Source organism: Panthera tigris, chromosome B4, assembly GCF_018350195.1.
Source record: "Panthera tigris isolate Pti1 chromosome B4, P.tigris_Pti1_mat1.1, whole genome shotgun sequence".
Taxonomy (NCBI): domain Eukaryota; kingdom Metazoa; phylum Chordata; class Mammalia; order Carnivora; family Felidae; genus Panthera; species Panthera tigris.
Genome location: NC_056666.1, coordinates 43,692,504 through 43,719,551, shown reverse-complemented (window position 1 = coordinate 43,719,551; position 27,048 = coordinate 43,692,504). Strand labels below are relative to the sequence as shown.

The following is a 27,048-nucleotide window of genomic DNA, read 5'->3' as shown; positions in this document are numbered from 1 at the left end:
CACTACCTTATGTTGTCTTTCAAACGTAGATATCTTGCACAGCTTCGGTTGATGAAAGCCTAGCCATTCTCATTCCAATTTAAAGTGTTTTTTTGTTTGCGTCTGAAGATGCAGTGAATCATACTGGGTTGACATAATTATGAGGAGAAGACAAGAAGAAAGAAAACCCATGGAAACAGAACAACTGAGAACAAATGATCAACTCACAGACTGGCTTCCGGAGGTATAAAGAAGGGATTAAGTTATCCCTTAGTATGAAGGGATAGATAAAGGAGGAATGAAGCGGGGTTGGTAGAAAAGATAATATAAAGATGACTCCAAGGGGGATGAAGGGAAAAAATAAACAATTTTATGTCCAGGAAGTCCTTCATCCAGATCTGTCACTGTACAATCAAGCACCTGTCTGTGACATCCTTCCCATCTCTTTGCATTACAGGAGTGTGTCCACCTTTGTCAAGCCTGCCTTCCTCTCACACATTAAGTAATGTTTGTCATTACAGAAGGTGGGGTAAATTTTCCCATTATAAAAATAGGCACAATTCATATTGTCTCCTCCATTTCCAGAAAGCTCAAACCTGTGAATGGAAAAGGGAGAATGAGTTCCCGTGAAAAACGATGTCAACAATCAACGATCAAACCCTGCGTGCAAGTACTTTGTGGCACAAAGTGGAAAAAAAAATGAAAACACACATTCAGATCATTGAGAAATTTTCACTCTGCTCGGGAGTATAAAGTATGCACAGCTGAGGAGCTCCGTAGCGATTTCAAACAGCATCGATTAAGTAGTAAGTGAGCAGTAAGCACCATTAGAGTCCAGAGAAAGAGACGGATATGGATGGGATCTAAAACTATGGAGAAGGCTTTATCTTTTCATCTTTTCATAGAAGAGCATGCTTTAGCTCTGTCTTGAAAGAAGGATAGGATTTAGAGCAACAGAGAGGAGTTAGAAGAACCCCGTAGGACAAGTAGCTGCACAAAATGGGAAGGAGCTCAAGAAAAAGTAAGTTGATTAGACTTTTTTTTTTAAATGAGGATTTATGTTACAAGGTAGCAGATATAAGGCTGAGCACACTCTACCGTGATTGCCTTACCTTGTCTTTATTCCCTGCCACACTGCTCGTGACAAGAGAACAAAGAATGTATACATCTAATTGGTTTGCCAAACATCTGTAGGATACCTACCATGTGCCAAAGCTGTTTTATGTGCCGATGATAGAGTCAACAAGGACACGGTCCTTTCTATCAGGGAACTTACATTAAATATAAGAGGATATTGGTAAGAAGCCAACAAATAAAAAATTTCAGTGAGTGGTAAGAGTTACAAAGAAATGAAACAATGTGATAACAGACTCGAGTGGATGTGGGGCTAATTTAGTTTCAGTAATTGAAGTTGACCTCATTGAGGAAGTGAGGTTTAAACAGACATGTGAGTCACAAGGGGGAGCCCACCATGGAGTTCCGGAGGTGGAACATTCCAGAAGAAAACAGTAAATCCAAAAGCCCTGAGACAACAAAACAAGTTGAGCTTGTTGAAAGCACAGAGGGTTCACCCGTTTGCCTAGAGTATTGGGAATGAGGCAGAAAATGACAGGAGCTAAAGCTCAAGACCTATGAAGAAATTTGCTTGTACCTGCAGTATCCTTTGCTCATCCCCATAGTAAATACTTAGGATCTGTTGAATCAATTAATTGCAAATTTTAGTAACGACCAGATTGTACAAGTCTTAGTTATATGGTTTACATTTTAACTGGAAAGACAGAGTTTTGACATACAAAATGAGCAAAAATCTTGAGGTTGGAAACTGGAAAGCCATGTTAACTATTAATGCAATTGGCTCCTTTGCCTGGCTTGTCTGTAGAAGGATGGAGCCTTATGATATGAACATTGGAACCACCTTGTAAACGATGTGCCTGATTCTTGGAGAACCCTGGCGTGAAAGAGTAGGTAAAATGATGCTGAAAAGTCCAAAGAATCCTCAAAGTAATCACTTCCAACCACAAAACAACAAGAATGATAATTTTGTTAGAAAAATATGTGAAGAGAATCAGATCACGTTAAATACATTCACACGCACACACACACATGCAAATATCACAACGGTAAATTTGAGGGTAGAAATGAATGGGGAAAAATATTGGAAGTAGAGGTTGGTTGTGACACAGATAAAGAGCAGAGGCATGGGAGAGTAAGGAAGGTAGAACTGTCTTATTACCAGTGGTCACTTATTAGGACTCGGGTGTCAGTGACTCAGCTACTGCTTATGTAGCACACAGAAGGGTACAGAGCCACCTCCCAACTTTCTTTTTTTCACTTTTTTAATGTTTATTTATTTTTGAGAGAGAGAGAGAGAGAGAGGGCACAAGTGGGGCAGAGGAAGAGAGAGACGGAGTCACGGAATCCGAAGCAGGCTCCAGGCTCCGAGCTGTCAGCACAGAGCCTGATGCGGGGCTCGAACTCGCAGACCGCGAGATCGTGACCTGAGCCCAAGTCCGACGCTCAAGCGATTGAGCCACCCAGGCGCCCCAAGCCACCTCCCAACTTTTAAGTAACTTGTCATCAAGAGAGCAAAGGTTCTCAGGAATAAAATTTGCTAGTTGTATTCCAAAAGTCCAGTGACTTACACATCTTTGGAGGGCACTGAACCATCTTCCCACCTCCAGACCTCATTAGTGTTCTTGCGGGACAATCCAACCCAACGAATGAATCCAGTCCTAGACTTCATGTATTCCTATTGCAAACACAAATAAATAGAACGGTCAGCATGCTTTCACAGGTCTTGTAATGATGTAAAGACAAAGCTTCTTGATAAGACCCTGAACAACAACAATAAATTAGATTACACGTCAATATTAATATTAATTTTATTTGGTGTTTAGAATTGTGCCAAGTTCGCTTGTTCCAGAAAGAAAAATTGCTTGTAGAATACAGGGAAGAAATGTTCACAAAAAGCAGATATTCTAACCTCCTCTGTGTTTATCTTTCACTGACAGAAGACTAGAGTCTATTATTACCACTTCAAATAGAGTACCAAATATGGCTCTTAAATAAGATAACGGCAAACAACTGGAGAAGAAACATAAAAAAGAAATATATTGCTGGCGAAACTATTATTCCCTAGGTTTAACCTCTACTTGCTTTGGTTTCATTGCTTAGCTTAGTTTTGTAGTAGCCTACAAAATTTACATATGGAAGTATTAATTTGTTTCAGTTGATTGAGTAAAAGGAAGTTATATGAGGTCTTTCTCAAAGGGATTACAAACAGCGTCTGCTTTATCTGATTTGCCTTCTTTTTTTTTTTTAATGTTTATTTATTTATTTTGCGAGAGCGCACAAGCAGGGGAGGGGCAGAGAGAGGGAGACAGAGAATCTGAAGCAGGCTTCGAGCTGTCAGTGCAGAGCCTAACACGGGGCTCGAACCCATGAACTGAGCCGAAATCAGATGTTTAACCAACTGATCCATCCAGGCGCCCTCTAATTTACCTTTCTCTGCCTAGGAATGAACACTACCCACTATACGTTATGGGTCATTGCCTATTGCCCCAATTAGAATATAAGCTCCCCAAGGTTAGGGACTTCTGGAAGTTTTGTTAACTGCGTAGGTTCAGATTCTGGACTAGTTTCAGTGAATATTTGTGGAATTGATGGATCAATCAATCAATCAATCTATGGGTAACAAAATTAAAAGGAGCCAAATGTTCATATACGCTCATACCTCTCAGAAAAAACAGGTGAGAATGCATTCTTGATAAATAAAAAGTGACTTGAGCTTTTTGACAGATGTGAGACACAGACTGGCATTCCATAAGAGATAGTGTCTGAAAGTCACCTTTAACTGCTTATTTTTTAAAGCTTCAGGCATAACTCACCTTTCTGTTAACCCCCTGTTTTTTTCGCTAAAATACACCCACATTGTATACTTCACTCTACCAAGTATAGTCCACCTGCCGTTCAACTGTTCTTTGTTTCTCAAAAATGACATTGCTTCCTCTTTCATTCGTAAATCTCCAATCTGGCATCAGCTTAGGGTAGCAAGATTCAAGACATGTTTCCATGTCTCCAATTAATCTCTGGCTGTTGAAGTCGAGGTTTTCGGGCACTCTCTTCTTTTGCCAGATTGGAAAGAAAATTAATGTATTTATCCAAATGCCGTCTCTGAGTTTCAGTCCACAAGAGTTAGTAGATGAAGCAGCACACACAAAGGAGCATGCGTGTCAGTGGAATGTTCTCCTCATGTCTGGTCCAGTTCTGTGGACTCCAGCTCAGGAAAGTAGAAGTCAGTTTTACTGATCAACTATGGCAGTTTTGTAGACTATGACTGGCTTGAGCATTTGCATTTGGTTTGATCTCTGCACACAACCCAAATCCTGATCTTGTATTCGAACTTATACTTGCGGTCATGTTTAATATACAGAATATGATACTTACCATAATAGAAGGTGTAGGATGGATACCATAAATACTTTATGCCTTTTAAAAAACGTTTCAGGGGCACCTGGGTGACTCAGCCAGTGAAGCGCCTGACTCTTGGTTTTAACTCAGGTCATGATCATGTGTTCGAGCCCCGCATCAGGCTCTGCACTGACAGAGTGGAGCCTGCTGGTGACGCTCTCTCTCCCTCTCTCACTGCCCCTCCCCTGCTAGCTCTCTCTCTTTCAATCTCTCTCTCTCTCTCTCTCTCAAAATATTTTTAAAAAATTAAAAAATGTTTTAATAAACGTATTGCTTAAAAATTAAAAAAAATAACCTATTATTTGGTGGAAGGGAGACTCTAAGGCACGGTTTCTGGTTTGCTTCCAGGATTCATGAAGAAGAGAAAAGCTATACTAAATAATAAAGAGAGAGTGCATGAGTGGATGTGAACATAGTTCGCTTGAAAATAGAGCCTTTGGGGTGGCTCAGTCGGTTGAGCGTCCGACTTCGGCTCAGGTCATGATCTCGCAGTCTGTGAGTTCGAGCCCCGCGTCTGGCTCTGTGCTGACAGCTCAGAGCCTGGAGCCTGCTTTCGATTCTGTGTCTCCCTCTCTCTGCCCCTCCCCCGCTCATGCCCTGTCTCTCTCTGTCAAAAATAAATAACCATTAAAAAAAAATAGAGCCTTTGTTAGAAGCTGTCAAAGAGGAAAATGTGGAAGAGGCAACGCGTTTTGCAGAAAAATTTCAACTGAAATCCTGTGTGTTTCGTAAATGAGATTGTTCCCCATCCTACCGAAGAGCCTGTGGAAAGGTGGAGTTTGTATCATGGTTTGTTCAAGTTCAACTGTTCAACAACTTAGCAGGACCTGGGGAGCCATGTACTACTGAGATGACATTGTTATTTATATTTTACAGTGATATTGAGCTGCTGAGTTTCTTTATACTTTCAGATTCTTCTGTGAATTAGTAAATGGAGTTAAGAAAGCTGAGAAAGCTTAAATGACTTGTCACAGGAGTAAGACCAGAATTCGAAGTCTCATTAGTTCATTTTCACACTTTTTAGTCTCAGCTGTGGTCATTTCTACTGGGCTTGATAAGGTTCGCAGATTAGTACAAACTGTAAGACTCGAGAAACGTGTGTGTGTGTGTGTGTGCGTTGTGTGCATAAAATCAAATGTTTCACTTACAATTTTGCTCTGCATGACTCCAAAATATTTGACAGAAGAATCTCCTTACCAGAACTTTCTGGCTGGTGATCTTCAGCAAAGTGGCGTTCATGTTAACACAGTACTGCTTACTCTCTTCCCACGTCAAGTTGTGCCTGAAAAATCCATAGCAACTATCGCCGTAGTATCTCCAGTTTCGGTCACATGGGCTGCATTTATGGCCTTAAGGAGAAACCCAGCATAGGAATCTTTACTTTCTACTTTTCCTTTTTCCCTATATTCAATGTTTCTTGCAGATCTCCAGATTCCCTACGGATAACATCACAGAAATACTCCGGAGGGGGGGCGGAGAGGAAGAGGTTACAAAACCATACTTACTGGCGCCGCTCTTTTGTTCGGATTGTTTTATTAAATACTGGCAGAACTGCTGTGCCAACCGGTGCAGAGTGCCTGAGAAATTTTTGTTCTCCACTTGTAGGTAGTTTCGCTCTGTGGCAGCTGGATGTCAACATTGGGTAATAATTTGTCATCAGGATAATAACGGTGATGCAGAGACCTTTCAATGAACTCTACCTTCAGTAGAATTGTCAAACTGAGTGGTTACTGGATACACATGAATAAACGAGGACTGCAAAGGGTCTGGGGAAAAGGGGGGAAGGGGGACCCAGAACAAATTAAGAACTGCGCAAAACTGACACCTGGTGGTCATCCAAAAGAAGTTGAGTTATATGAAGGAGACCATCGCAAAGTAAGAAAATGCCCTGATCAAATGAGGTGCATGTTTTGAGATTTGCTTGAATGCAGGTTGCTAAGCAGATTTCAAAGGTGGATGGCACGTTACTTTGTTTTTCACGTCATACCAAAATCTCTTTTGATTTAAAAAATACATTATTGATTTCTGGTTGTGCTCAAAATATTGTGATATTCGGGTGAATAAAAGATGTCACAGGAGGGGCGCCTGAGGGGCTCCATCGGTTGAGCTTCAGGCTTTGGCTCCGGTCATGATCTCATGGTCTGTGAGTTCGAGCCCCTTGCGTGGGACTCTGCTGTCAGTAGAGAGCCTGCTTCAGATCCTCTGTCCCTCTCTCTCTCTGTTCCTCCCCCACGCATTGTCTCTCTTTCACAAAAATAAATAAAACATTTCAAAATATTTTTAACACTACACATTTTCTAAAAAAAAAAAAGACGACAAATGAAAGATTCTACAATATCTTATGAAAAATAAACAGGTACACAAACCAGCAACAGCTACATCATGGGCTTTTAGATTTATAAAAAGAAGGGCTTTTAGACTTCTAAAAAGAAAAAAATGATAATTTTTTGTGTGTGGGACACAAATTGTTTCTGACTGAAAATAAACACATTCATTAAACACAATGGGAAGGAGGGCCTTTAGGAAGAGGGACTAGAGGGAGCAAACTCTCAGGCGGGGAAACTGAGAAAGCCCCATGTTGGTCGGGGCGTGGGATATGCGAGACAGGGAGAAAAAAAACTTGAAAAGATCGTGGGGATCTAAACCGAGCGGGATCTCCAAGACCAGTTTAAAATTCTTGAAAAGGATTGTAATTAATAAATCAGCAAAGTGATCGTAAACAGAAGGAAAAAGTCGGAAGTCGAAATTGAGAATTTCTTGGCAGCCATGTAGAAGATGATTGAAATAGTAACAAGACAGTGACAATTTGGTTCAGGGGCATCCACCCGGACCCTGAGGTGTTGCTTTCTCCAGGTCAACTCTTTCCCAATGAGTCAATACTTACACATCATCCACAAAGCCACCAGCCCAATAACTAACCCCACGCACAAGGTCAGCAAAATCAAAGCCATCACACGCCACAAAGGTGAGGAAGCAGAGTCAACTGTGGGCACACAATAAAGATGTTAGGGGGCGGGCTATGTGGCAGGGTCACCTCTGCCCTTGCTCTCTCAAGGTTATCTGAGTGATATAAACAGATTCATTGCCAAATCTTGCTAGTGTTCTTTTGGTGATCATCAATAGCGAGCATAACCCATTCCCCATGCCACGCACCCATCTTTTTCCAATGGATTTCGACTCTGAGTCAAAAACGACGATTAAGGGTTTTGTTTCTTGGTCTTCGTTGTGTTTTGTACCCACCCCCCTAAATGATGACTTTTATAAGCCAGAGCTGGAGAATCATACCCATTGGTTGAAATCTTCGAAAATGAGGTTAGAAAACATTCTTTCCCCTTATCCGCTTGATTTTGATTACTCCCAGCAAGAAACTGTGTAAACCTTAGGGTAACATTCCCTGCTTTTGTCTTCTATCGCTGATATTCTAAATAAGTCTGTCTGAGCCTATGTAGGTATTAGTCAAATTCTGAAGAGAAGGAAGGTCATCAGGAAAATGAAACGACACGTGCTACCCCTAGCAGAGAAGGGAAACTCCGACTGACCGATTTCAACAATTAATTTCCAAGTTGCTGGCTCCGGGCACTCTTACCTGAGGTGAGAGCCGGTTTTCGACCTTTAATATTTAAAGTGACATATCCGTCTTCATCCTGCATGGCTTCCCTTGGACTACGAGTGAGCTTAGGGTCCAATGACTTTGCAAACTTGTAATGTCCACTCTTAACGATTTCAGTGTTGGTTATTTCAGTGAGAGAGATCCTCCTCTCTCTGGTAAGGAGGAGCCATAGGAGTTGGGGGACATGGTTGTTTTGTTTTGTTTGGGTTTGGGTTTGGGTTTTTTTTTTTTTTTTTTTTTGGATATTTTTTCTCCCAGGAAGCCTTTTCCTAGCTGTTCAGAGATACAAGGACCTTGAACGTAAAAACATAAAAATAATAACTTGCCGTGAAGGAGGAGATATGGCATTTGCTTCCTGTTTTCTTTATCTTCAGCCCTGAATGAAGGAACATCTCCTTACGTGTATCCTTTCAAAGAACAAAAGTTCATGCCTCATCTTCGCCTTAGTGGAGCCCAAATCATGTTGTCGAAATGAACCGCTTTGTGATGAAAATTTCCTGGGCAAAACACGAGCAGATACATAGACTCCTCCATGGTGAGGAGAAAGTCTAACATAATTTGATCTAATATGAGCTGTATGAGACGTTTCAGGGTCTTGTGTTAGAGGGCAGCATTTCTAACTATAGCCTACAATTCATCCAAATGCGTGCATCTTCCACAAATTATATTTTTCAAAACTTTGAGGACTCTGCAGGAAGCAGGCTTCATACTGCTTGGGTTTAGGCATCAGAGAAAACCCACCAAATAAAGTGAAATAAAGCCGAGTCGGGGATGTAGGCACTGTCTTTCAAAGGTTTTCACTTTAAAATGAATTTCCAGCAAGGGGCAAATCATCATTAAGCAGAATTGTGTAATTACAGGTATGGTGGTGCTTCGATGAAGAGCTGTTTGTGGAAGGGACAGGTTCCTAGTGCCCTGCACATCGGAGTGTGATATGTGTTTCCACGCATTTAACTGTATAAAATGGGTTTTCAGGTTGTTATTGTGGCTCACACTGAAAGGAGTTGTAAGAACAACCAGAGAAAGCTAGTTGCTGTGCTAATGTAAGAATATTAGTGAGGACGCTATTTTGTCATTAGGGTAGCTTTTATATAGTTTTATAGCAGACATATATAAGTATATATATAAATAATAATAATATAAATATATATAAATATACTATACAAACATACATATAATATAAATAATACTTACATATAAATATAATATAAATAATACTTATATCTAAATATAATATAAATAATTATATAAAAATATAATATAAATAATAATTATTTATATGTATAATAATAATATATGTACAGTTAAAACTTCATGGCCAGAAAAGCTTCCCTTCTTCTAAGTAACTTCTAGGCATTAATCTTATAAATAATCTTATTTTTATTTTTTCTCTAGTTAGCTGAGTGTCAGACTTTACTTTTCAATACAGTAATTACATAAGATCTCATGGCAAGTATTTTGTTTACTAATTTTCCCTTGGGGACATCTTGTACCTATTTCTTTTTCCCTTTCTGTTACCTCCTTCCCTCTGAATTCTTTGTCAAATTCACTTAAAATAATCTTTCATTTTAAAATTTCTTTCCTTACACACCTCACCTAATTTTAAAAGTGAGGTAAAGAATAACCAAAACAACATGGGAGGCATTGCCCAGGAATTACTCAGACCCTCCTTCTCTTCTTCGGCTGCCTTTATTCACACACCATTCCTGAGGCTTTCCCTCCACCTTCACTCCTCTGTTCTGTGTTCTTTCTGTCACTGCCTTACATCAGCTTTCTCCCTCCCCCCAAAATATGCAGAGACACTGAAAAATAATTGTGACATAGTGACAGAGAGAAAAGAATGGAGGAGAGTGAGTTCAAATGACACATTTTTTGCAAATCTTTGCTCTGGTCTTAGTAGCCCAATAAGTAACTTCTGAAAATTTACAGTTAAATTAAATCAAATATGTAAATGTAAGGTTCGTAAGCATTTGAAAGCCTTTGTAATTATTGTAAACGTTTTCTTGTTCAATTAGCAGAAATTTTCAGGAAGTATGAAACATTACAATCAGCTTGTTTTTTTGTGGTTTCTACATTCTCTAGGTCTTGGGTAATTGCTTGAGATATAAAAATATCGCGTTTATTCTTCTTGGAAATTGCCAAGAATATGTTGGGCTTACTTCCTGATTCACGAATGCTTAAAACTGTACATTTAACACCAGAAATAGGAAAGCTGAAATGTAAGCCTCAGGTGATATTCCTTTCCTATAGCTCAGCCTCTGGACTTTCTTTGGTTTTTGTTTTCCTTTTAATGATTGTAAAACAACTTTTTTCTTTTCTTTTCTTTTCTTTTTTTCTTTTTCTTTCTTTTTTTTTTTTTTTTATCGTTGATAACACTAGCCAAAAGCTGAGGGTCTTAGGTCCAGATCTATGTTGCATAAAAATATATTTGCCTTTATTTGTATCACTCTAACGTGGCTTGGAGGGTGTAAACATGCTGGGTAAGTACAGTTTCTCAGGGTCAAAGGAGCCCTTGATAACATTAGTCTTAATTCTATTTTCTTCCTCTACATAGCCTATAAATACAAGCTGAGTTACTCAGCAAATTAAACAGAGAACTGCAGGAAAAAGAGATAGAGATAACACACTTTTCTTTTTCCTTTTCCAAAATCCAAAGACTTTGCAAGATTGCGCGTGCGTGCTCTCATTTTTGAGTAAACTTTATCCCCAACGTGAGGCTCAAACTCAGGACCCTGAGATTAAAAGTTGCATGCTCTACCGACTGATGCAGCCACGTGCCCCTTTGCTAATCACCCTACAAGACCTGTCATTGACACGTTATTTCTGTTTTTATATTTTATTGTTCCTGTTTTCTTGTCTTAGTAGAGTAAAACTAAAAAAGTCCTCTACTGCGAATATTGTGATAAGTTTGAATTACAAATAATTTTTTTTTATTTGTTTACTATTTTGGAGATTAAGAGGCACTTTTCCATAAGTCACCTTTTTTTATTTTAAAGCAAATTTGTAAAGTGTCTTGGACACTGAAATTGGGAGTGAATATCCACGGGGAAAGTCATTGTCCTAGTCTTTGTGGAGCAGTCTTAGGTTTTAGCTATCTAACCTTTGTTCATTAGTGTGTAGAACAACTTTCCTAACTCCAATATACACCAGCCCACATTCCTTTCCCTCTTTCTTGTTTCACTTTTTTTCCATTACACTTATGATTCTCTGACCACCCCCCCACCCCCCCACCCCCCACACGCACTCACACGCACTCACACACACAGGGAGGCATTTTTGTCATGTATCCCCAAAGAATGTATTCCTTGGCTCTAAAATAGTGACTGGCATAGAGTTACCATCCAATAGATATTTGGTAAGTGAATGAAAAGGTATTTTCATCCTGATATTGCATGTGTAGAAAGAGAAAGTTAAGGAACGTGGGGACATTTCTATGTTCACACTTCTTGTAAAAAGCAGTATCATTTCCTGGTTCCCAAGTATCTTTTCCTGGTTCCCAAGTTCTTTCCCAAGTTATAAAGTCTTCCACATTTAAGTATTGTCCAGACTCCATTTCAGTTTATAGCTGAAGAATGAGTAAAAGACACTAGAATCACAATGACAAGGTATAGATTCGATAGGAAATCAGTTGAATTCATCACATTGTGGATAAAATTGTTTAATATATAATGAGGGCTAGTGGATATGTATGAGAGGAAGACCAAAGGAAAATCACGTTGACTATTATGAATGCAATAATGATGTCTTTAAACTGAAAACAAATAAAGGAAGGGAAAATTTTGCAGCTGGTGGTATCTTTTTTACAGACTTCTTAAGGCACGTCACCTTTTCACTAACCCCTAGTACATTTATTGGTGATATCCTGTTCCTTTAAGTCTTCCGCATTAAGATTGTTGGTTCACCTCTGACTTACTAGCTTTCTACAAATACACCAAATACTGTTTATCTTTGGAAAAGGCTAGGATTTCCTGTCATGAAAAAAAAAACATTATTAGTATTTTCTTTCGTTTTAGCAAGCTTAAATATGTGGACTGAAAAGTGCAGTGCTTTATTAAAAATTAATGAACTACATAATGCATAGCTATCAGACAACAGCCGTGGCAAAGCCTTTTGTTAGACAGTAGAGAAAATAAAGGGAAATGTGTCAAATATCAACTGTCACACTGAGAAGTTTATCACGCACATGCCCACAATGTATCTGAAAAGGTAAATAAGAATCAAATGGAATCCGTAAGCCTCTTGAGTTAAGATTTGAAGCAAAGGCAAAGAGAAAGGAAAGGAATACTTTTGTCAGGCAGGGCAAACATCTAAAAGCTATGGAAGTATGAGTGAGTATGGCGTGATCCAAGAAAGCAAAGTGATCAAGCATATTTGAACTGAGGGTTCGTGTCACAATATATTGGGATATAAGGTATCCTATTAAAATCACTACTAAACGTATCCAGCAGGGGTAACTAATCAATTATTTAAATATATATTTATTGATCTCTGTGTGTATATAGCATTCTATTTTCCGGGATAACGTGGTGAGCAAAACATACAACAGTCGTGCTCTTATGGATCTTACAATCTAGTGGAGGGCGATGAACACAAATAGCAAAGAGGCAAAAAAAAGAAAAAAGCAAGATAATTTCAGATCGTAAGTGCAATGTAAAAAATAGTGTAATAGATCTTTAGGAGCGGAGCTTGGGACAGGCCCTTGTGTTCATTTCACTGGACAAGTAAATGTTGCTCTGAGAGTTAAGGCAATCAATCTGTCAGCATAGCCCTTTATTGGAATCAGGGTATTTGATTATCCGGATTGGTTGAATATACATTTCAAAATAAATTCTACCATGTATTTATCCTCCAGCTCCTCCTTGTGGCCATTTTTTTTTTCTCTCTGCTTTTATCTTTAGGTCTTTGATGCCTGCGGATTTAATCTTGACTTTTCTCCTTCCCTTTTTGTAAATAGTGTTGAATGAATTTCCATTTTGCCCATTCTCTAGATACTATCCAATTAAGACCCCTCTTTAAAAGTGTTCTCTGAAATGGGCACATAATATGTGGGAATGGAATGATCATTGAAGAGTAAAGTTAGAGTATCTGATTGTGTAAACTCTATTTCTTTTAATGTATCCCAAATCAACTATACTTCCATATTTAATACGTGCCTCCCCTTATTTCCCACAATGAACAGTATATTCTGGGGGATTTAATTCATGTGACAGCAACACGAGAAGTCAAAGTTGATTCTGAGTTTTGGGCTAAGTGAAGTTTTCATTTACTGAAATGGAGAAGCATACAGTGACACAGCTGGAAAAGCGCTGTTTATTTTTTTGAGGTGTTAAGTTTGAAACTCCTATAACATATCTAAATAAATATTCCAAGTCGTCAGTCATATGTACGGACCTGGTGATCAAACCCTGGCCTGAAGACATAGGTTTGGAGATCACCTATGTAAGGCTGTCAATATCCCCGGATGAGCACAAACAGGACAAAGGGCCAGGAACTGAACTTTGGGCCACAGCAGTATTTTGAAGTCAGATAAGGAGGAACCAGCAAATCTGAGGGAGTATTAGGTAGTGAAGTAGAAAGAAAAACAAGATAATGTTGTCCTGGAGAACAGAGTATTTTGGAGAAGAATTTTAAGTTAAAGGGAACAACCAATTATATAAACACTGCTGATAGGCCGAGTAAAATGAAACCGGGGGAAGAGTCACTGGATGGGTTAATGTGGAGGTTGATGGTGATTTAGGAATGCTTTTACAGATAAAGTGAGGGGGAAAAGCCTGATTAAAGTGGATTCGGGAAAAGTAGGAAGAGATAGAAGGCATACAGAGCTTTTGGAACTCCTTCGTTGTTAAAAGAATTCGAGAAAAGGGGTAATTGTGTGTATATTTGTGTGTGGAAGGGTGAATGAAACCTTTTTTGCTTATTTTTAAAATGGGGGATAGTATATCCTACGTGTAAATTAAGGTGAGTGAACCAGTAGAGATGAAACAAGTTAAAAATCTTTGAATACTAAGATGGAATGGATTCAAGTATGTATAGATGGAGATTGACCATGGATAAGAGTTTGTACAATTTGTACAAATCGTTGTACAAATGGATAGTGGTTGAAAATGATATTGTTTGACACACAGATATGACCTTCCTTCCTTCCTTCCTTCCTTCCTTCCTCTCTCTCTTTCTCTCTTTCTTCTGTCTTCTTTCTTTCTTTCTTTCTTTCTTCAGTATATTTGGTCAGTGGAACAGAGGAAATGTACTTTTGATGTTTATATTTTCTCAGGATAAAAAGAAGTAGGTCATCAATTGAGTTTGAAGAAAGAGAGAAGAAATTTGAGAACTGAGAAATGAGGAACTGGGAATAATCTTCTAGGAAATTCACAGAATAGATTGGTTAGCAACCACGCTGAGAAGTTATAATTTAAAAATATAAAATAAACCCAGTTGATATGGTCACAGTCAGCTTTGTATGCAAGGGGGAGAGGAGGTAGAGTTGAATTTGACCAGGCTGCATCTTCCAGATGTGTGTGATCAATGAAGGAGTAAGCAATGAATTTGTAGTTGTACGTAAGGAAATGATTATTATAATTGACCCTCATAAATGGGTCAAGCCAGAAAATGGGAAAGGAGACATGAGCGATTCATGGCAAAAAAGAGGTGGTATGGTCACCAAACTTGATATCCTCGTGGGCATCAAAGCACTGAAGGCTATATAATTGCCACAGAGAGAGGGCTGGAAAGATAAGAGGTGGAGGTTAGAGAGGAGAATTTCTACAACTGAAGAATTAGAAGAGGTGCTTATATTGGCAATGAAATTGTCAAGAGTAGCCTAGTGCTGCCCAGTAGGATTTTCTGTCATAATGGAAGTGTTGTATATTTGCTGATGTGTAAGGAGTACGACTGAGGAAATGAGTTCTCATTAAAAAATTTTTTCTTCATGTTTATTTTTCAGAGAGTGAGAGGGAAAGCAGGTTAAGGGCAGAGAGAGAGAGAGGGAGTAAGGTAATCCACAGCAGGCTCCGCACTGTCAGTGCAAAGCCTGACGTCGGGCTCGAACCCACAAACCATGAGGTCATGAGCTGAGCCGAAGTCAGATGCTCGACTGAGCCACCGAGCTGCCCCCTGAGTTTCTGTTTTCATTCATTTAAATTTAAATAGTCACGTGAGACTAGTAAATACAATATTGGAGAGCATAGTTTTCAAGTATGATCACAGTGGAGGGATGCCAGGTGGTGTAGTCGATTACCGAGGTTAATCCGGGAACTGAGAGTCCAGTATATTGGAATTATCATCTACATAGATATTGGAATCAGTGATAATCATGACAAGAGTCGAAATTTAAGAGATTCAAGACTATTGAAAAAATGGTAAGGAAATGAGGAGAAATTTGGCGTATGACTATAGTAAGGTGTGATATATAATAGCGTAATCTGTCAAAATGAGCTAGAGAGATGCTGGAAGTTTTGAGGGAGATAAGTATAAACAGTGGTTTCTAAACTAATATAATTATAAAGTAATAATAGATAATAAAGCCTTTTAGCATCATAATAGCAGAAAATGTGTAAGACGTGTAACCAATCCTTTTTCTTTTTTTTTAAGTTTATTTATTTATTTTGAGAAAGAGTGAGAGAATGGAGGCGGGGGGGAGGGGGAGGCGCAGAGAGAGAGAGAGAGGGAAAGAGAGAATCCTAACCAGGGTTTATGCTGTCACCAGGGAGCCTGACAGGGGGCTGGATCTCAAGAACTGTGAGATCATGACAGAGCCAAAACCGAATCAGATGCTTAACCAACGGAGCCACCCAGGCACACGGATCATTTTTCTTATAGAAATTATTAGCCACCAAGTGGGATTCCTCATCACGGTTTTAAAACCCAAGTATAATTTCATATAATACCGTAAGAGGTTAAATGCTTTCTTAGGGAACTTGAGGGTATGAAGGAATCAGGGCAATGAAAATGAATACTCAGCCTTTGCAAAATGTGGTGAAAGAGAAAGACCAGAGGAGAGAGAGAAAAACATCCTGAGTTTTCATTTTTGTAATCACCTGTTTGATTTAACTTTTCTTCGTATCAATGGCCTCTGCCTTTGCCTGTTACATAGAATAGTAAACAGAAACGTGAATTTGTTATTTACTTCCACATTTTTGACAGGAGAGTTTAACTGATTATGACTCAGAACCTCGAAATAATTATTTTTTTTGATTGAGCACTGCATCATTTTGAAAAAAACAAACAAACAAACAAACCAAAGAACAGGAACAAGAAATACATGTGCATTCGTGTGTTTAGAGATCAGACATAAAAGTTTTTGAAGAATCATTATCTTCACATTGTCTTTCTGCAACCTATTCGATATTCATTCACACCCATGAAATACGGGCAGTTTATTCTGGAGAACTTTGAAGATAATCTTCACACAGAGGTGGACCTTGAAGGTTCTGGATCAAGTCCTTCAGCCATTTGAAAACAAAAACCTACACCAAAACACCCCCCACCAGTACTGTTATGTAATCTTTTCCTTCTTACCCCAAAGGAAACTTTAGAAAAGATTTCTTAGCTCCCTTGCTCATATATAGACCCCCCAAAAAATTTTTTTGGGTCCTGTGTGAGTTCCCTCTTGCTGCTTTAGCAAATTCTACAAATAGAACAGCTTAAACAACACAACTTTATGGTCTCTCAGTTCGGTGGGTTATTAATCTGACATGGATCTCACGGGGGGTAAATCAAGGCTGTCAGCGGGGCTGTGTTCCTTTCTGAGTGCTCTGTGGGAGCACCCATTTCCTTTCCTTTGCCTCTTCCTTGGTTCCTGGCCCTCCTCCTCCACCTTCAGCCAGCAATGTTGTCTCTCTCTGGCTGAATCTAAGAAAGGTTCTCCACTTTGAAGGGCTCGTGAGCTTAAATTGGGCCCGGCAGGTAACACAGGATAACTTCCTCATCTCAAACTCTGTCACCTTGGTCACATCTGCGATCCCTGTTGCCATGCAAACTACTCTATTCAGAGGTTCTGGGGAGGGGAAGGTGCACATCTTTGGGGGAGGGCTGTTATTCTGCCTTCCACAGGTTCTCCACAACAATTATTTTTTCAAATATAAATTAGTGAATTTTTATAAGCGATGATGGGATTAGAAGTAAATGCTGTGCCTGGAGTCTGATGCCGATGAACTAAATGAACAACCGTAGGTGAGAGGTGCTGTTTTTTTTCTCATGTTCTTCCAGATAATAGCCAGAACACTTGCTATATCAATTGTCTGCTTTGGGGCCCCTGGGTGGCTCGGTTGGTTAAGCGTTTGATTCTTGACTTCGGCTCAGGTCATGATCTCACAGTTGGTGAGATGGAAACCCATGTTGGTCTCTGGGCTGACAGCACGGAGTCTGCTTGGGATTCTCTCTCTCTCTCTGCCCCTCCCCCACTCTCAATCTCAAAATAAATAAATTAATTTAAAAAAATCGTCCACTTTCTTGCTCATAGGATGTTGTTGAAACAAAGTATCACAGTGAAATCTTTGTGCAGTGGGTTGACTTCAGTTTTACTGGAAACACCTTTTCAGGGCATTTTGAGTCCTAAGAAAGAGAACATAGAGCTTGGTTATTTTATCAAGTTATTTTTAAGATGAGATGTATATAACTTGTAGCTCAAAGAGGCTTCAAGGCATAAAGATTCTCTAGAGATTCCCCATATGCAGTGGTCCCCGTGACTACCCAGCACTGTTTGTTCTTCCGGTTGCCCCAAACTCCAGTCTTCGAAATTTTCAGACCTGAAAGATGGCATATATTCTCTAGGAGTTTTAGCTGCCCCACAACAACGACTGTTGGCTGCCCGCAGGTTAAAAACCGACTAAATAAACAAATTAAAAACAAAACCAAAAGCACCACACCATGAGCCAGCCCTTTTGTCCCCAGAATCTGCCTGCTTTCTTTCACTATCCCGGAACTCCTGGTAGTTGCTTTTTAAATCTTGTCCTGAGTATTAGTTGTTATCTCCAGAGGGATTATTCTGTTTGGAATTTAGCCACGCCAGAGGGACCTGCCATGGGTACGCAGTTTTAACAGCTATCAATTTCTTCTTTATGTTCCATTGCTAGTACTGCCACTCTCCCCTCTCCACAGTCTTTCTCTGTCACACACACACACACACACACACACACACACACACACGTATTTCTTAAAACAGCAGCTAAATGTGGTTGGTCTTTACCTACACAGCTTTTTCTGTCTTGCACATTCTATCTGATATGAGTGAGTATAAACCAGATCCAATGTCTTCATACAGGCTTAGCTGGTCTTTGACACATGTAAACACGACAGTCGGACCCTTTACTGAAACATTCAGATCCTCTACCTGAGGATCATGGGAATTCCCCCAGGAAACCGCCATCCGGGCTCTGCTTCCAAGTACCCCTATTGCTTCACAAGAAGCAGTGCAGAAAGAACAGACGGATTGAGATCTTTTTTATTCTGGTTTCTAAAGAGAAAGGTACTTGACTTCTCTTTCTACACACACACACACACACACACACCAAACAAAAACGAAAACAAAAAACTGATTGTCATTCTGTCCTTACAGAGGGGCGGTGGGGTGTGTCTTGGGTCAGTAGAATGTGTTTATAAAAGCTCCCAGCCTTGAGAAGAACACCCTGCTCCTGAGCCTGAAGACATTGCAACATTAATTGAGTAATTTACAGTAGTGTTTTCTTCTACAATGTCTGACGAAGTGACTTACGCGACACTCACATTTCAGGATTCTGTTGGAGCAAGAAATAACCGGGATAGAAATAACCTAAGGAAAAGAGGTAGGAGTTCAGAGACAGCAAGATGTTGACCTTGGGGGATGCACAGGTGTTAAATGCTTTGAGGTCGATGCTAAGGAGAGGTGTGCTGCAGAATCTCTGAAACGGAGACAAAGTTGTGGGATGCATTAGTGGAATGAATGTTCCCAATTTGGGGGAGAAAACACGTAGCTTCCAAGATCTCTTTAAACGTGTGGTATCACTATGTTTCTTGAAGCTCTGTGCCATAGTGAAACATATTGGATACGAGAGAAATCGAATTTGGGGATTAATGGATTTCTTTTTAAAAGTGAAGTCGTGATATTGACACCTTGTGAGAGATGCCAGGCAAATATTCTTTTAGAAGTCAGATGGGAGGCTTCTAAAATAGAGAAAGTGGAGGAAATTTCTCTTTTCAAAGGTACAAATAACTGAAAAGAAGAATGGGAAGATGAGTGAGTCAGAAATAGACAGGAGATCATTTCTGTTTTAGAAGTTTAAAAAAACTGTTTTTAGAAAGTGGAAATTCCCAGTATAATTCGTACAGTTGAATCAATAACTGTATCTGTATAGTATTTTATATGCATTATATCATATTTTTATCAAAATATAATTGTGAAGTAAATGGAATAATATTAGCAAAGCTGAGGCTGAAAAAAACTAAATGGTTTAGCCAAGTTCCTACAACTAGTATGTGGAGTCCAAATTCAGTTCTAGTCTTCAGCTCATTCCCTTATCCCTTGTTGGAAGAAATATAAATCTCTGTGGTCAGGAATCCAGGTTAGTATATCAGACTATATTCTTAATTTTCAATAATCTGTTGACAGTTCAGGTTGTTGCCCAAATCATCTGATATATAGGAACTACTTTCTCCTCTTTGGATTTATTTTTAAGTGTGTGTGTGAGTGTGTGTGTGTGTGTGTGTGTGTGTGCACGCGTGCGTGTGCGTGGTATTAGGGCAATATGCAAAGAGGAAGGGAATAGGTTTGTCATGGGGTCTAATAAAACTGGTTATACATTTTTGTTTATTTGTTTGTTTAAGTTATATCTGTAATCCTGGAGATAAAAGGAGTTGTGGTTGTGCTGTATGTGACAGTGCACCTGGAAATTTGCATTAATCTGTCTGAAAATGTTGGGCTAGATGCCGTTAGATTCTGAATAAAGAAATATCATAGGTTAGACTACACATTAGTTTTGCCTTTCATTCAGAATTCATTCATTACCTACCAGATGCTAAATAGAATGGACAATTGATAAAAATAAAATCCACAATAATCCTAGCCTCGGGGAGGTTTTGTAACCTCAAAAACTTGAGGTCTCCCCTATTGTCCGGATCATCCAGAGAAGCATTTTTCACCACATCTCATACATCCATTTGGTAACCTTAAAGAAGGGTGTTCGATGATATAAAACACAAACCTAAAAATTAGGAGACACTCTTAAAGGGAAAGAGAATGGTGGGAAGAGAAGTGGGGGAGCACTGATGGTAGAGATCTTACCGCACATCATTTTAGGTATTTTTGAGAAAGTAAAGAGAGAAAGAAGAGGGAGATTTTAGGAAGCTGGGGAAGCTTCCTAAGTGCGAGAAATAAAAACTCATGTGCAACTACAATTTCTCTGTTGGCTTTCTTCAGGGTGTCCAGCTCCTTCCCCCATCTGGCGCCTGGCTGCCCTGAGTCTGTTAACTCTTTGTCTGATGCTGCTGATTGGGCTGGTGACGTTGGGGATTATGCGTAAGTATATTTTCATCAAACCCAAGAAAGGCGATTAGGAAACACATTTGTAAACTATGCAGACTCAGGTTTGACAATATTATATGATCACATCTCTTTCATTCTTCCAAGTCTCTAAGCTCAACAACCAAGGGACAGACTTTATGATTATGAGGATTTTGGAAATGGATTTTATCCATTCCTCTTAATAAACTAGACTGGATTATGAACACAGCTTTTGTTTTTCTCTTTATTCGTTGGAATGGGGAGCTTCTTTTCCGCATAGATGCACATCTACCTATTATCCCAGTGGTGACCAATAGAGAGCCAACGGAGGTGGACTCAAGGAAAAGCATGCCGTTTCATTCACCCCAAAGACTTAGTACAAGACTGGCTTAATCTGCTCACTCAAGACCTTTCTAGTGTAGAAACAGCCTGCCTGCTAGAAATGAAAAAGAGATAAAAACAAAGAGGAGAAGTTACCTGGGGGACCTTACCCTGTATATAGAAAGTTGAACCACCTCTGCGTAACAATGGAAGTTCCAGTCCCAATCACAATAGCCCCCCAAAAAAGAGTATTCCCTTGGTTCTGACCCATCCTTGAACCGTCAGGGTCGGACAGGATAGGGAGTTGTGGACTAACATTAAGTGGAAGAACATCCTGAGAATACACACTTTGTAGGGTGTCGTTAAGTATATGATAGACAGAGCAGTATTCCCTTTCAGGGGACTTGCAGGCAAGAAAGTTTATTTTCTGGAGGATGCTAGCACCTTCCATGCTACTTTCTTTCATTTTTACATGTGGAAGATTTCATGGGTAATTAGAATTTAGACATAATGATTTGAACATTTAACTAGGAGCTAATGATGTGGCTTTAGCCTTTTTTCTTTTTAGCCTTCTTTCTTTTAGAAAGAAACATGATGTTCTAGCAGCAGTAACAACTATTCAGTAGCCAATCATTAGGGATTAGCAGTTGATCTTCTACAATGATGTATATTTTAAAAATGAAGATGCACTGATGCATATTCATTGGTTCACTATAGACGGGTGAAGTCTTTTTTTTTTTCCTGAAGGGCAGTGACTCTTAAATTTATTGTGACGATGAATCACCTGAGGTGCTAATTAAAGAGGCCGATTTTTATGGATCCAGCGCCAGAAATAGTCTAGTGTGGCATTAAAATATGCATTAAAAATATTTATTTATTTTAAGAGAGAGAGTAGGGGAGGGGCAGAGATGGAGAGAGAGAACCCCAAGCAGCCTCCCAGGCTCCACACTGTCACTGCAGAGCCCTGCACAGGGCCCGATCTCGCGAACCGTGAGATCATGATCTGAGCTGAAATCCAGAGTTGGACACTCAGCTAACTGAGCTACCCAGGTGCTTCTAAAATCTGCATTTAAAAAAAAAAAAACAAATATATGGATGATTCTGATAAAAGTGGTCTTCACACCATAGCTATTGCCTTAAAGGATTCTGTTCCCATGAAAACACCAATTACATGAACCAACTCCAAATAGGAAAAAAAAAACAACACACTAGACGAATGGCAAAATGACTGGCATTGCCTTAGATGAAATATCAAAGATATATAATCATTAATTCATTCATTTAATACAAGTATAATCAGATGCAAAATCTCAATACAATTACAAAGGATGAGCTCCAAACAATTTGGAATAGCAAGGCAATCGTGTGTGCTTCGTCCATGATGCTTCAATTATTGGGAGCCACTAATACATACGACATGATGTAAGAAATATGGCTGTGTTAAAAGAATTACCCCTGGCTGAGAATAAGAGGATATGTGAACATGTATCCTATTATGTCTTGGAGTTTTGCAGACATCTCATGAAATTAACTCAGATTCAGAGAGATTAAGTCAACTGCAAAAAACCATCCACCAACAGCAAGATAACTTCTCCCAGCAGCTGAACGACTACAGGAATTTCCCCACCAAGGAGGAGCATCTTAAATCCCAGATCTCCAGTCTATTGAAGCGGCAGGAACAGATGGCCATCAAGCTCTGCCAAGAGCTGATCATTCGCACTTCAGGTAATCAGGACCTACCGTCAGGTCAAATCCGTTGCCCCAGTGGGCACTGATCACATGAGCCACCTTGCAGTATGAGAAAGTTATGTTATCCAAAGATTCCTAATGATGTCACCCTAAATTTACAGGGGACAAAGGAAGATAGGAATTTATTTAACATTTCTGAAAACACAGAGGTGAATTTGGGGAGCATCTTGCAGTGATCCCAACCTGGATTCTTCAGCCTCTTAATGTGTGAACCATTTTTAGGTGATCCTGATGTTATAAGAAGTTAAAGTATAGCTGGTAACTCTGAGGCCAGAAGACTGAGCCCTGGAAGGAGAATTTCAATCACTGTTGCCCCAGCCCATAATTGGGGGTGATTTCATTTTCACAGGCTCCTAAAGCGGTATGTTTTCAGAATGCTGGGTCTCAGACCCTATCGTCAAGTTCAATTACTTAGTTCCCCAATCCTTTCCCAGTCATGCCAGGATTATTTAATTTGTGCTAATGGGTGTAATTTCTTTTTCAGACCACAAATGCAATCCTTGCCCTAAAATGTGGCACTGGTACCAAAACAGCTGCTATTATTTTGCAACAAATGAGGAAAATACCTGGATTAACAGTAGAAATAACTGCCTGGACCAGAATTCCACCTTGGTGAAGATAGATAGCTTGGAGGAAAAGGTCTGGCTGAATTTCTTTCCCTGGTTATAGAAATTATTCATATGATGGAAAGTAAATACATGGAATTTCTGACTCACACAGTGGGAATTCGGGCATTTTGAATGAGAATTAATATCTTAACGTCTGCAAACCAGAATGTGGCTCTCCCATGATATTTTCCCCTTTGTCTCTCTCAGGATTTTCTGAAGTCACAGCCATTACCCAAGTTTTCTTTCTTCTGGTTGGGCTTATCATGGGATCCATCAGGAAAGAGCTGGCTATGGGAGGATGGCTCCATTCCGTCTCCATCCTTGTAAGTCTCAACTGTTGGGGTGATGGAGGGCAGGGGGAAAGCAAGCTAAGAATACTAAGAAATGGAACACTAAGAAAATCAATGTTAACTGTAAGAATTATAAATCTAGATACAAAAATAAAAGAGTACAATGTACGAAGAAAAGAGAACTTCAGGAAAAACTATTGAGAGAAAGACTACCTAATTTCATGTATGTGACAAACTCATGGCAAAACACGGAAGCTTTTCTATTAGTTGAAATTTCTTCTTTTTAATTTAAAAAACAAATAATACACTTTGAAGCAGTTTATAAATATTAGCCCTATGATAAAAGCACTGTTATAGTCCTATTTTAGGGATGAAACAATTGCCATAGAGAGATTAAATAACTTGCCTGAGGTCACTGAGCTCCCAAGTGGCAAAATCAGGACCGAGTGCTTTTGTGATCATGACCTTGGGCTCTCTGCTACCCTGACTGCCCAACACTTACAGTCCAGAGGGTGGTGTTTATCATGGACATACATTAACACATTTATTTAAATTCCAATTGTCAACCACTTTCTAACAGCAAGTATGTCTAAATTGGCGAATCAGTTTAATAATTAGTTTTTTTGATGGAATTTACCAATTAGATTATATGGCAAATGTTTTTCATGACATAAAATGAGCTGAATCCGCACCTTCAAGGTTTTGAGGAAATATTTAGTGTACCTATAGAATACATGATACTTTGAAAATTACAGTTTTTGCAACTATTTAAAGTTGTGAAAAAATAGATGTCAAAAATATGTCAAGGAACACAGTCTTACAAAATTCTCTTAGTGATTACAAATCAAATATTTTGAGGAACACAGCTCATCACAACTATATCAAGACGATACAGTTGTATTTGTACTTTTTAAAAAAAAAATTTTTAACGTTTATTTATTTTTGAGACAGAGAGAGAGAGACAGAACATGAATGGGGGAGGGTCAGAGAGAGGGAGACACAGAATCTGAAACAGGCTCCAGGCTCTGAGCAGTTAGCACAGAGCCCGACACGGGGCTTGAACTCACGGACCACGAGATTATGACCTGAGCCGAAGTCAGCTGCTTAACCCACTGAGCCACCCAGGCGCCCCTGTACTTTTAATATAATACGTGGTATTTGTACATTACATGAAATGTAAGGTCATTTGGCACATTTCTGGGTGTGGTGGGTTTTTTCTCCACCTCCCTTCCCATCAAGTTATTCACCCATTCACCTCACTCCTGTTTTACTCCTTAATGCATGTTGTCCAAATTTCCTTTTTTTAAAAAAAATTTAATGTTTATTTATTTTTGAGAGACAGAGAATGGGCATGGGAGGGACAGAGGGAGAGGCAGACACAGAATCCGAAACAGGCTCCAGGCTCTAAGCTGTCAGCACAGAGACCGATGCGGGGCTCGAACCCACGAACCGTGAGATCATGACCTGAGCCAAAGTCAACTGATGCTCAGCCGACTGAGCCACCCAGGCGCCCCGTCCAGGTTTCCTTAAACTGAGTTATAATCACTCATTTCCCACCAAGGGTACTGTGCTTCAGCGGTGGCTCCCCACATTCCCTGAATAACAAACAATGACAGGTCTCCACTTTTGTCCCCAGATATATGTCATCTTTGTCCATTTCCCACCATTTTGTCATGGTGGGACACACCATGACAATTTTGCGCTCCCTAATGACCACTACCAGTCATATTAAATCAACTAGTCTGGTTTCACTCAAATAATCACGGCGAAGAGCATGTGCAAAGTAATAAAAACACAAAGATGAGAGTCACTTCTTTGCAAATGGAGCCATATTGGGCATGAGATGATTACACACTAATCCGGAGTGTTGCTGCTAGACTGAGGGTTTATAGAACGTGCCACCGTACCCTGGGAAGTGCCACTGTTTCCATTTTGGGCTTTACGAAGATGAGTCCCTTCTCCCAAAGGACTTTTCATTATCCCAGGCCCCTCCGCTCACTCCCGGTTAAAATATGGAGGAGATGGTCCCCGCAGCAAGGTGGGGAGTCTGACGTCACTGATGCCCTGAGACTGTGGCTGTTATCACGCAAGGTGCTGGGACGGAGCTTCTGAATCACACAGCCGTTTCCTCCTGAGTGAGGCTAATCTCAGCAAGCGCATAAGCCAAGAGGAAGATTTAGTAAGCCCGGCCCTGAAGCCAGAAAAGAACACTGCAGTTTATGCAGATCATTCGAGTAAAAAGGCACACAGGAGGTTGAGACCGGATGAGCATGATTTGTAATGACGTTATTGAAGGGTTACCACCAATTCCTTACGGAGGTACTAGGGACCGGTATCAGAACCACATCTATGTAGTCACCCATGTTCTCCCTTAACCCTTATCGTGTTCTTTCTTCCTCCTCCACACGTGTGTGTATACATATATACATAACACAAAATTATATATACACAAAATTATATTTGTGCATAATAAAATGTAATAACTGTCCACCGAGAACGTGATTTCACTTGTCTGTTTTCCTTCAAAAAGTTCCAAAGTAAAGAAATCCTAGTACTTCTAATATCATATGTGCTGGGTAGTTTCTACCACGTTAATGGAGAGGTTACAAATTCTCAACCCAGAACTTAAGTATCCTGCTTAAATAATTCTTCCTGGGATTATGATTAACTTGAAATGAAAAACTCAGATATGCCAGCTTGAAGAACTTTGATATGTTGTGGGGGTTCCTGGGTGGCTAAGTTGGTTGAGCCTCCAACTTCGGCTCAGGTCATGATCTCACCGTTTGTGAGTTCGAGCCCCTCATCGGGCTCTGTGCTGACAGCTCAGAGTCTGGAGCCTGTTTCGGATTCTGTGTCTCCCTCTCTCTCTGCTCCTCCCCCACTCACACTCTGTCTTTCTCTCTCTAAAAAAATAAATAAACATTAAAAAAAGTAAATAAAAAAAAAAGAACTTTGAGATGTTGTGGAACCAGAAGTCTCTCAAAGTTCACATAGATGGCTTTCGGTAACTGAGAACACTGAATTATGATCAAATTTCAAATATGAAATTTGTCATTAATTTTAAATGGATAACTTTCCAGATTCAGCCCTAGAGAATACACCCAGATCAACGGATCCAGAGGATGTGCCTATTTTCAGAAAGGAAAGATTTATCTTTCCCGCTGCAGCGCTGAAATTTCTTGGATTTGTGAGAAGACAGCTACATTAGTGAAGATCGAAGATCTGGATTAATACGCATCTTCCGAATTCACCAAGATGTAAGGGACTTGTGATTACGTTCATGTGAAGAAAGAGAAGGCTAGCCGACCACAGCCAAAAACATGAAAAGATGACGGTGTACGTAAACTATCAGGCAAATAAACTTCACAGAACATCCTCTGCTTCATCGTCTGATGGCTTCTGATATGATGTTCTGGTGACTGCTGGGGACCTCGGGGGAATAGCCACTGTATGGCCCTGTTATTCTATCTCAGCATCATTTCACTGAATGTCCTCCCTCAAATAAAAGGCTCTTTTCCTGTTCTGTCATCACACATGCACAAGTGCACA

General features: G+C 39.7%; 2 protein-coding genes across 3 annotated transcripts; one reads left to right on the top strand and one right to left on the bottom strand.

Moving 5' to 3' along the window:
- Nucleotides 1-217: 217 nt before the first annotated feature.
- CLEC1B (C-type lectin domain family 1 member B) lies at nt 218-8,291 on the bottom strand. Its single transcript, XM_007093309.3, has 6 exons — nt 8,036-8,291; nt 7,334-7,432; nt 5,955-6,074; nt 5,647-5,798; nt 2,622-2,728; nt 218-575 (listed from the first exon to the last, which is right to left on the bottom strand). Exons 1-6 carry the CDS (start codon nt 8,097-8,099, stop codon nt 431-433), a joined length of 687 nt encoding a protein of 228 aa, XP_007093371.1. The 5' UTR covers nt 8,100-8,291; the 3' UTR covers nt 218-430.
- CLEC12B (C-type lectin domain family 12 member B) lies at nt 8,020-27,034 on the top strand. 2 transcript variants are annotated; one of them, XM_042991748.1, is made up of 6 exons: nt 8,020-8,040; nt 20,448-20,546; nt 22,359-22,577; nt 23,086-23,240; nt 23,417-23,532; nt 26,580-27,034. In XM_042991748.1, the coding sequence occupies exons 2-6, from the start codon at nt 20,510-20,512 to the stop codon at nt 26,728-26,730; spliced, it is 678 nt and encodes a 225-aa protein (XP_042847682.1). In that variant the 5' UTR covers nt 8,020-8,040; nt 20,448-20,509; the 3' UTR covers nt 26,731-27,034. The 2 variants fall into 2 exon arrangements, with proteins under 2 accessions (XP_042847682.1, XP_007093369.1); XM_007093307.3 differs by lacking the exon at nt 8,020-8,040 and adding an exon at nt 18,660-18,837.
- Nucleotides 27,035-27,048: the final 14 nt, after the last annotated feature.

What these genes read in the sequence shown, in the direction of transcription:
- CLEC1B (XM_007093309.3), bottom strand. Translation starts at nt 8,099, where the DNA reads ATGCAGGATGAAGACGGATATGTCACTTTAAATATTAAAGGTCGAAAA. An exon ending in GGTGGCTTTGTGGATGATGT is followed by an intron (nt 6,075 to 7,333) that starts GTAAGTATTGAC and finishes GTTGACATCCAG; the next exon opens with CTGCCACAGAGCGAAACTAC. An exon ending in CGAACAAAAGAGCGGCGCCA is followed by an intron (nt 5,799 to 5,954) that starts GTAAGTATGGTT and finishes TTTCTCCTTAAG; the next exon opens with GCCATAAATGCAGCCCATGT.
- CLEC12B (XM_007093307.3), top strand. Translation starts at nt 18,747, where the DNA reads ATGTCTGACGAAGTGACTTACGCGACACTCACATTTCAGGATTCTGTT. An exon ending in AAATAACCTAAGGAAAAGAG is followed by an intron (nt 18,838 to 20,447) that starts GTAGGAGTTCAG and finishes GGCTTTCTTCAG; the next exon opens with GGTGTCCAGCTCCTTCCCCC. An exon ending in GCTGATCATTCGCACTTCAG is followed by an intron (nt 22,578 to 23,085) that starts GTAATCAGGACC and finishes TTTCTTTTTCAG; the next exon opens with ACCACAAATGCAATCCTTGC.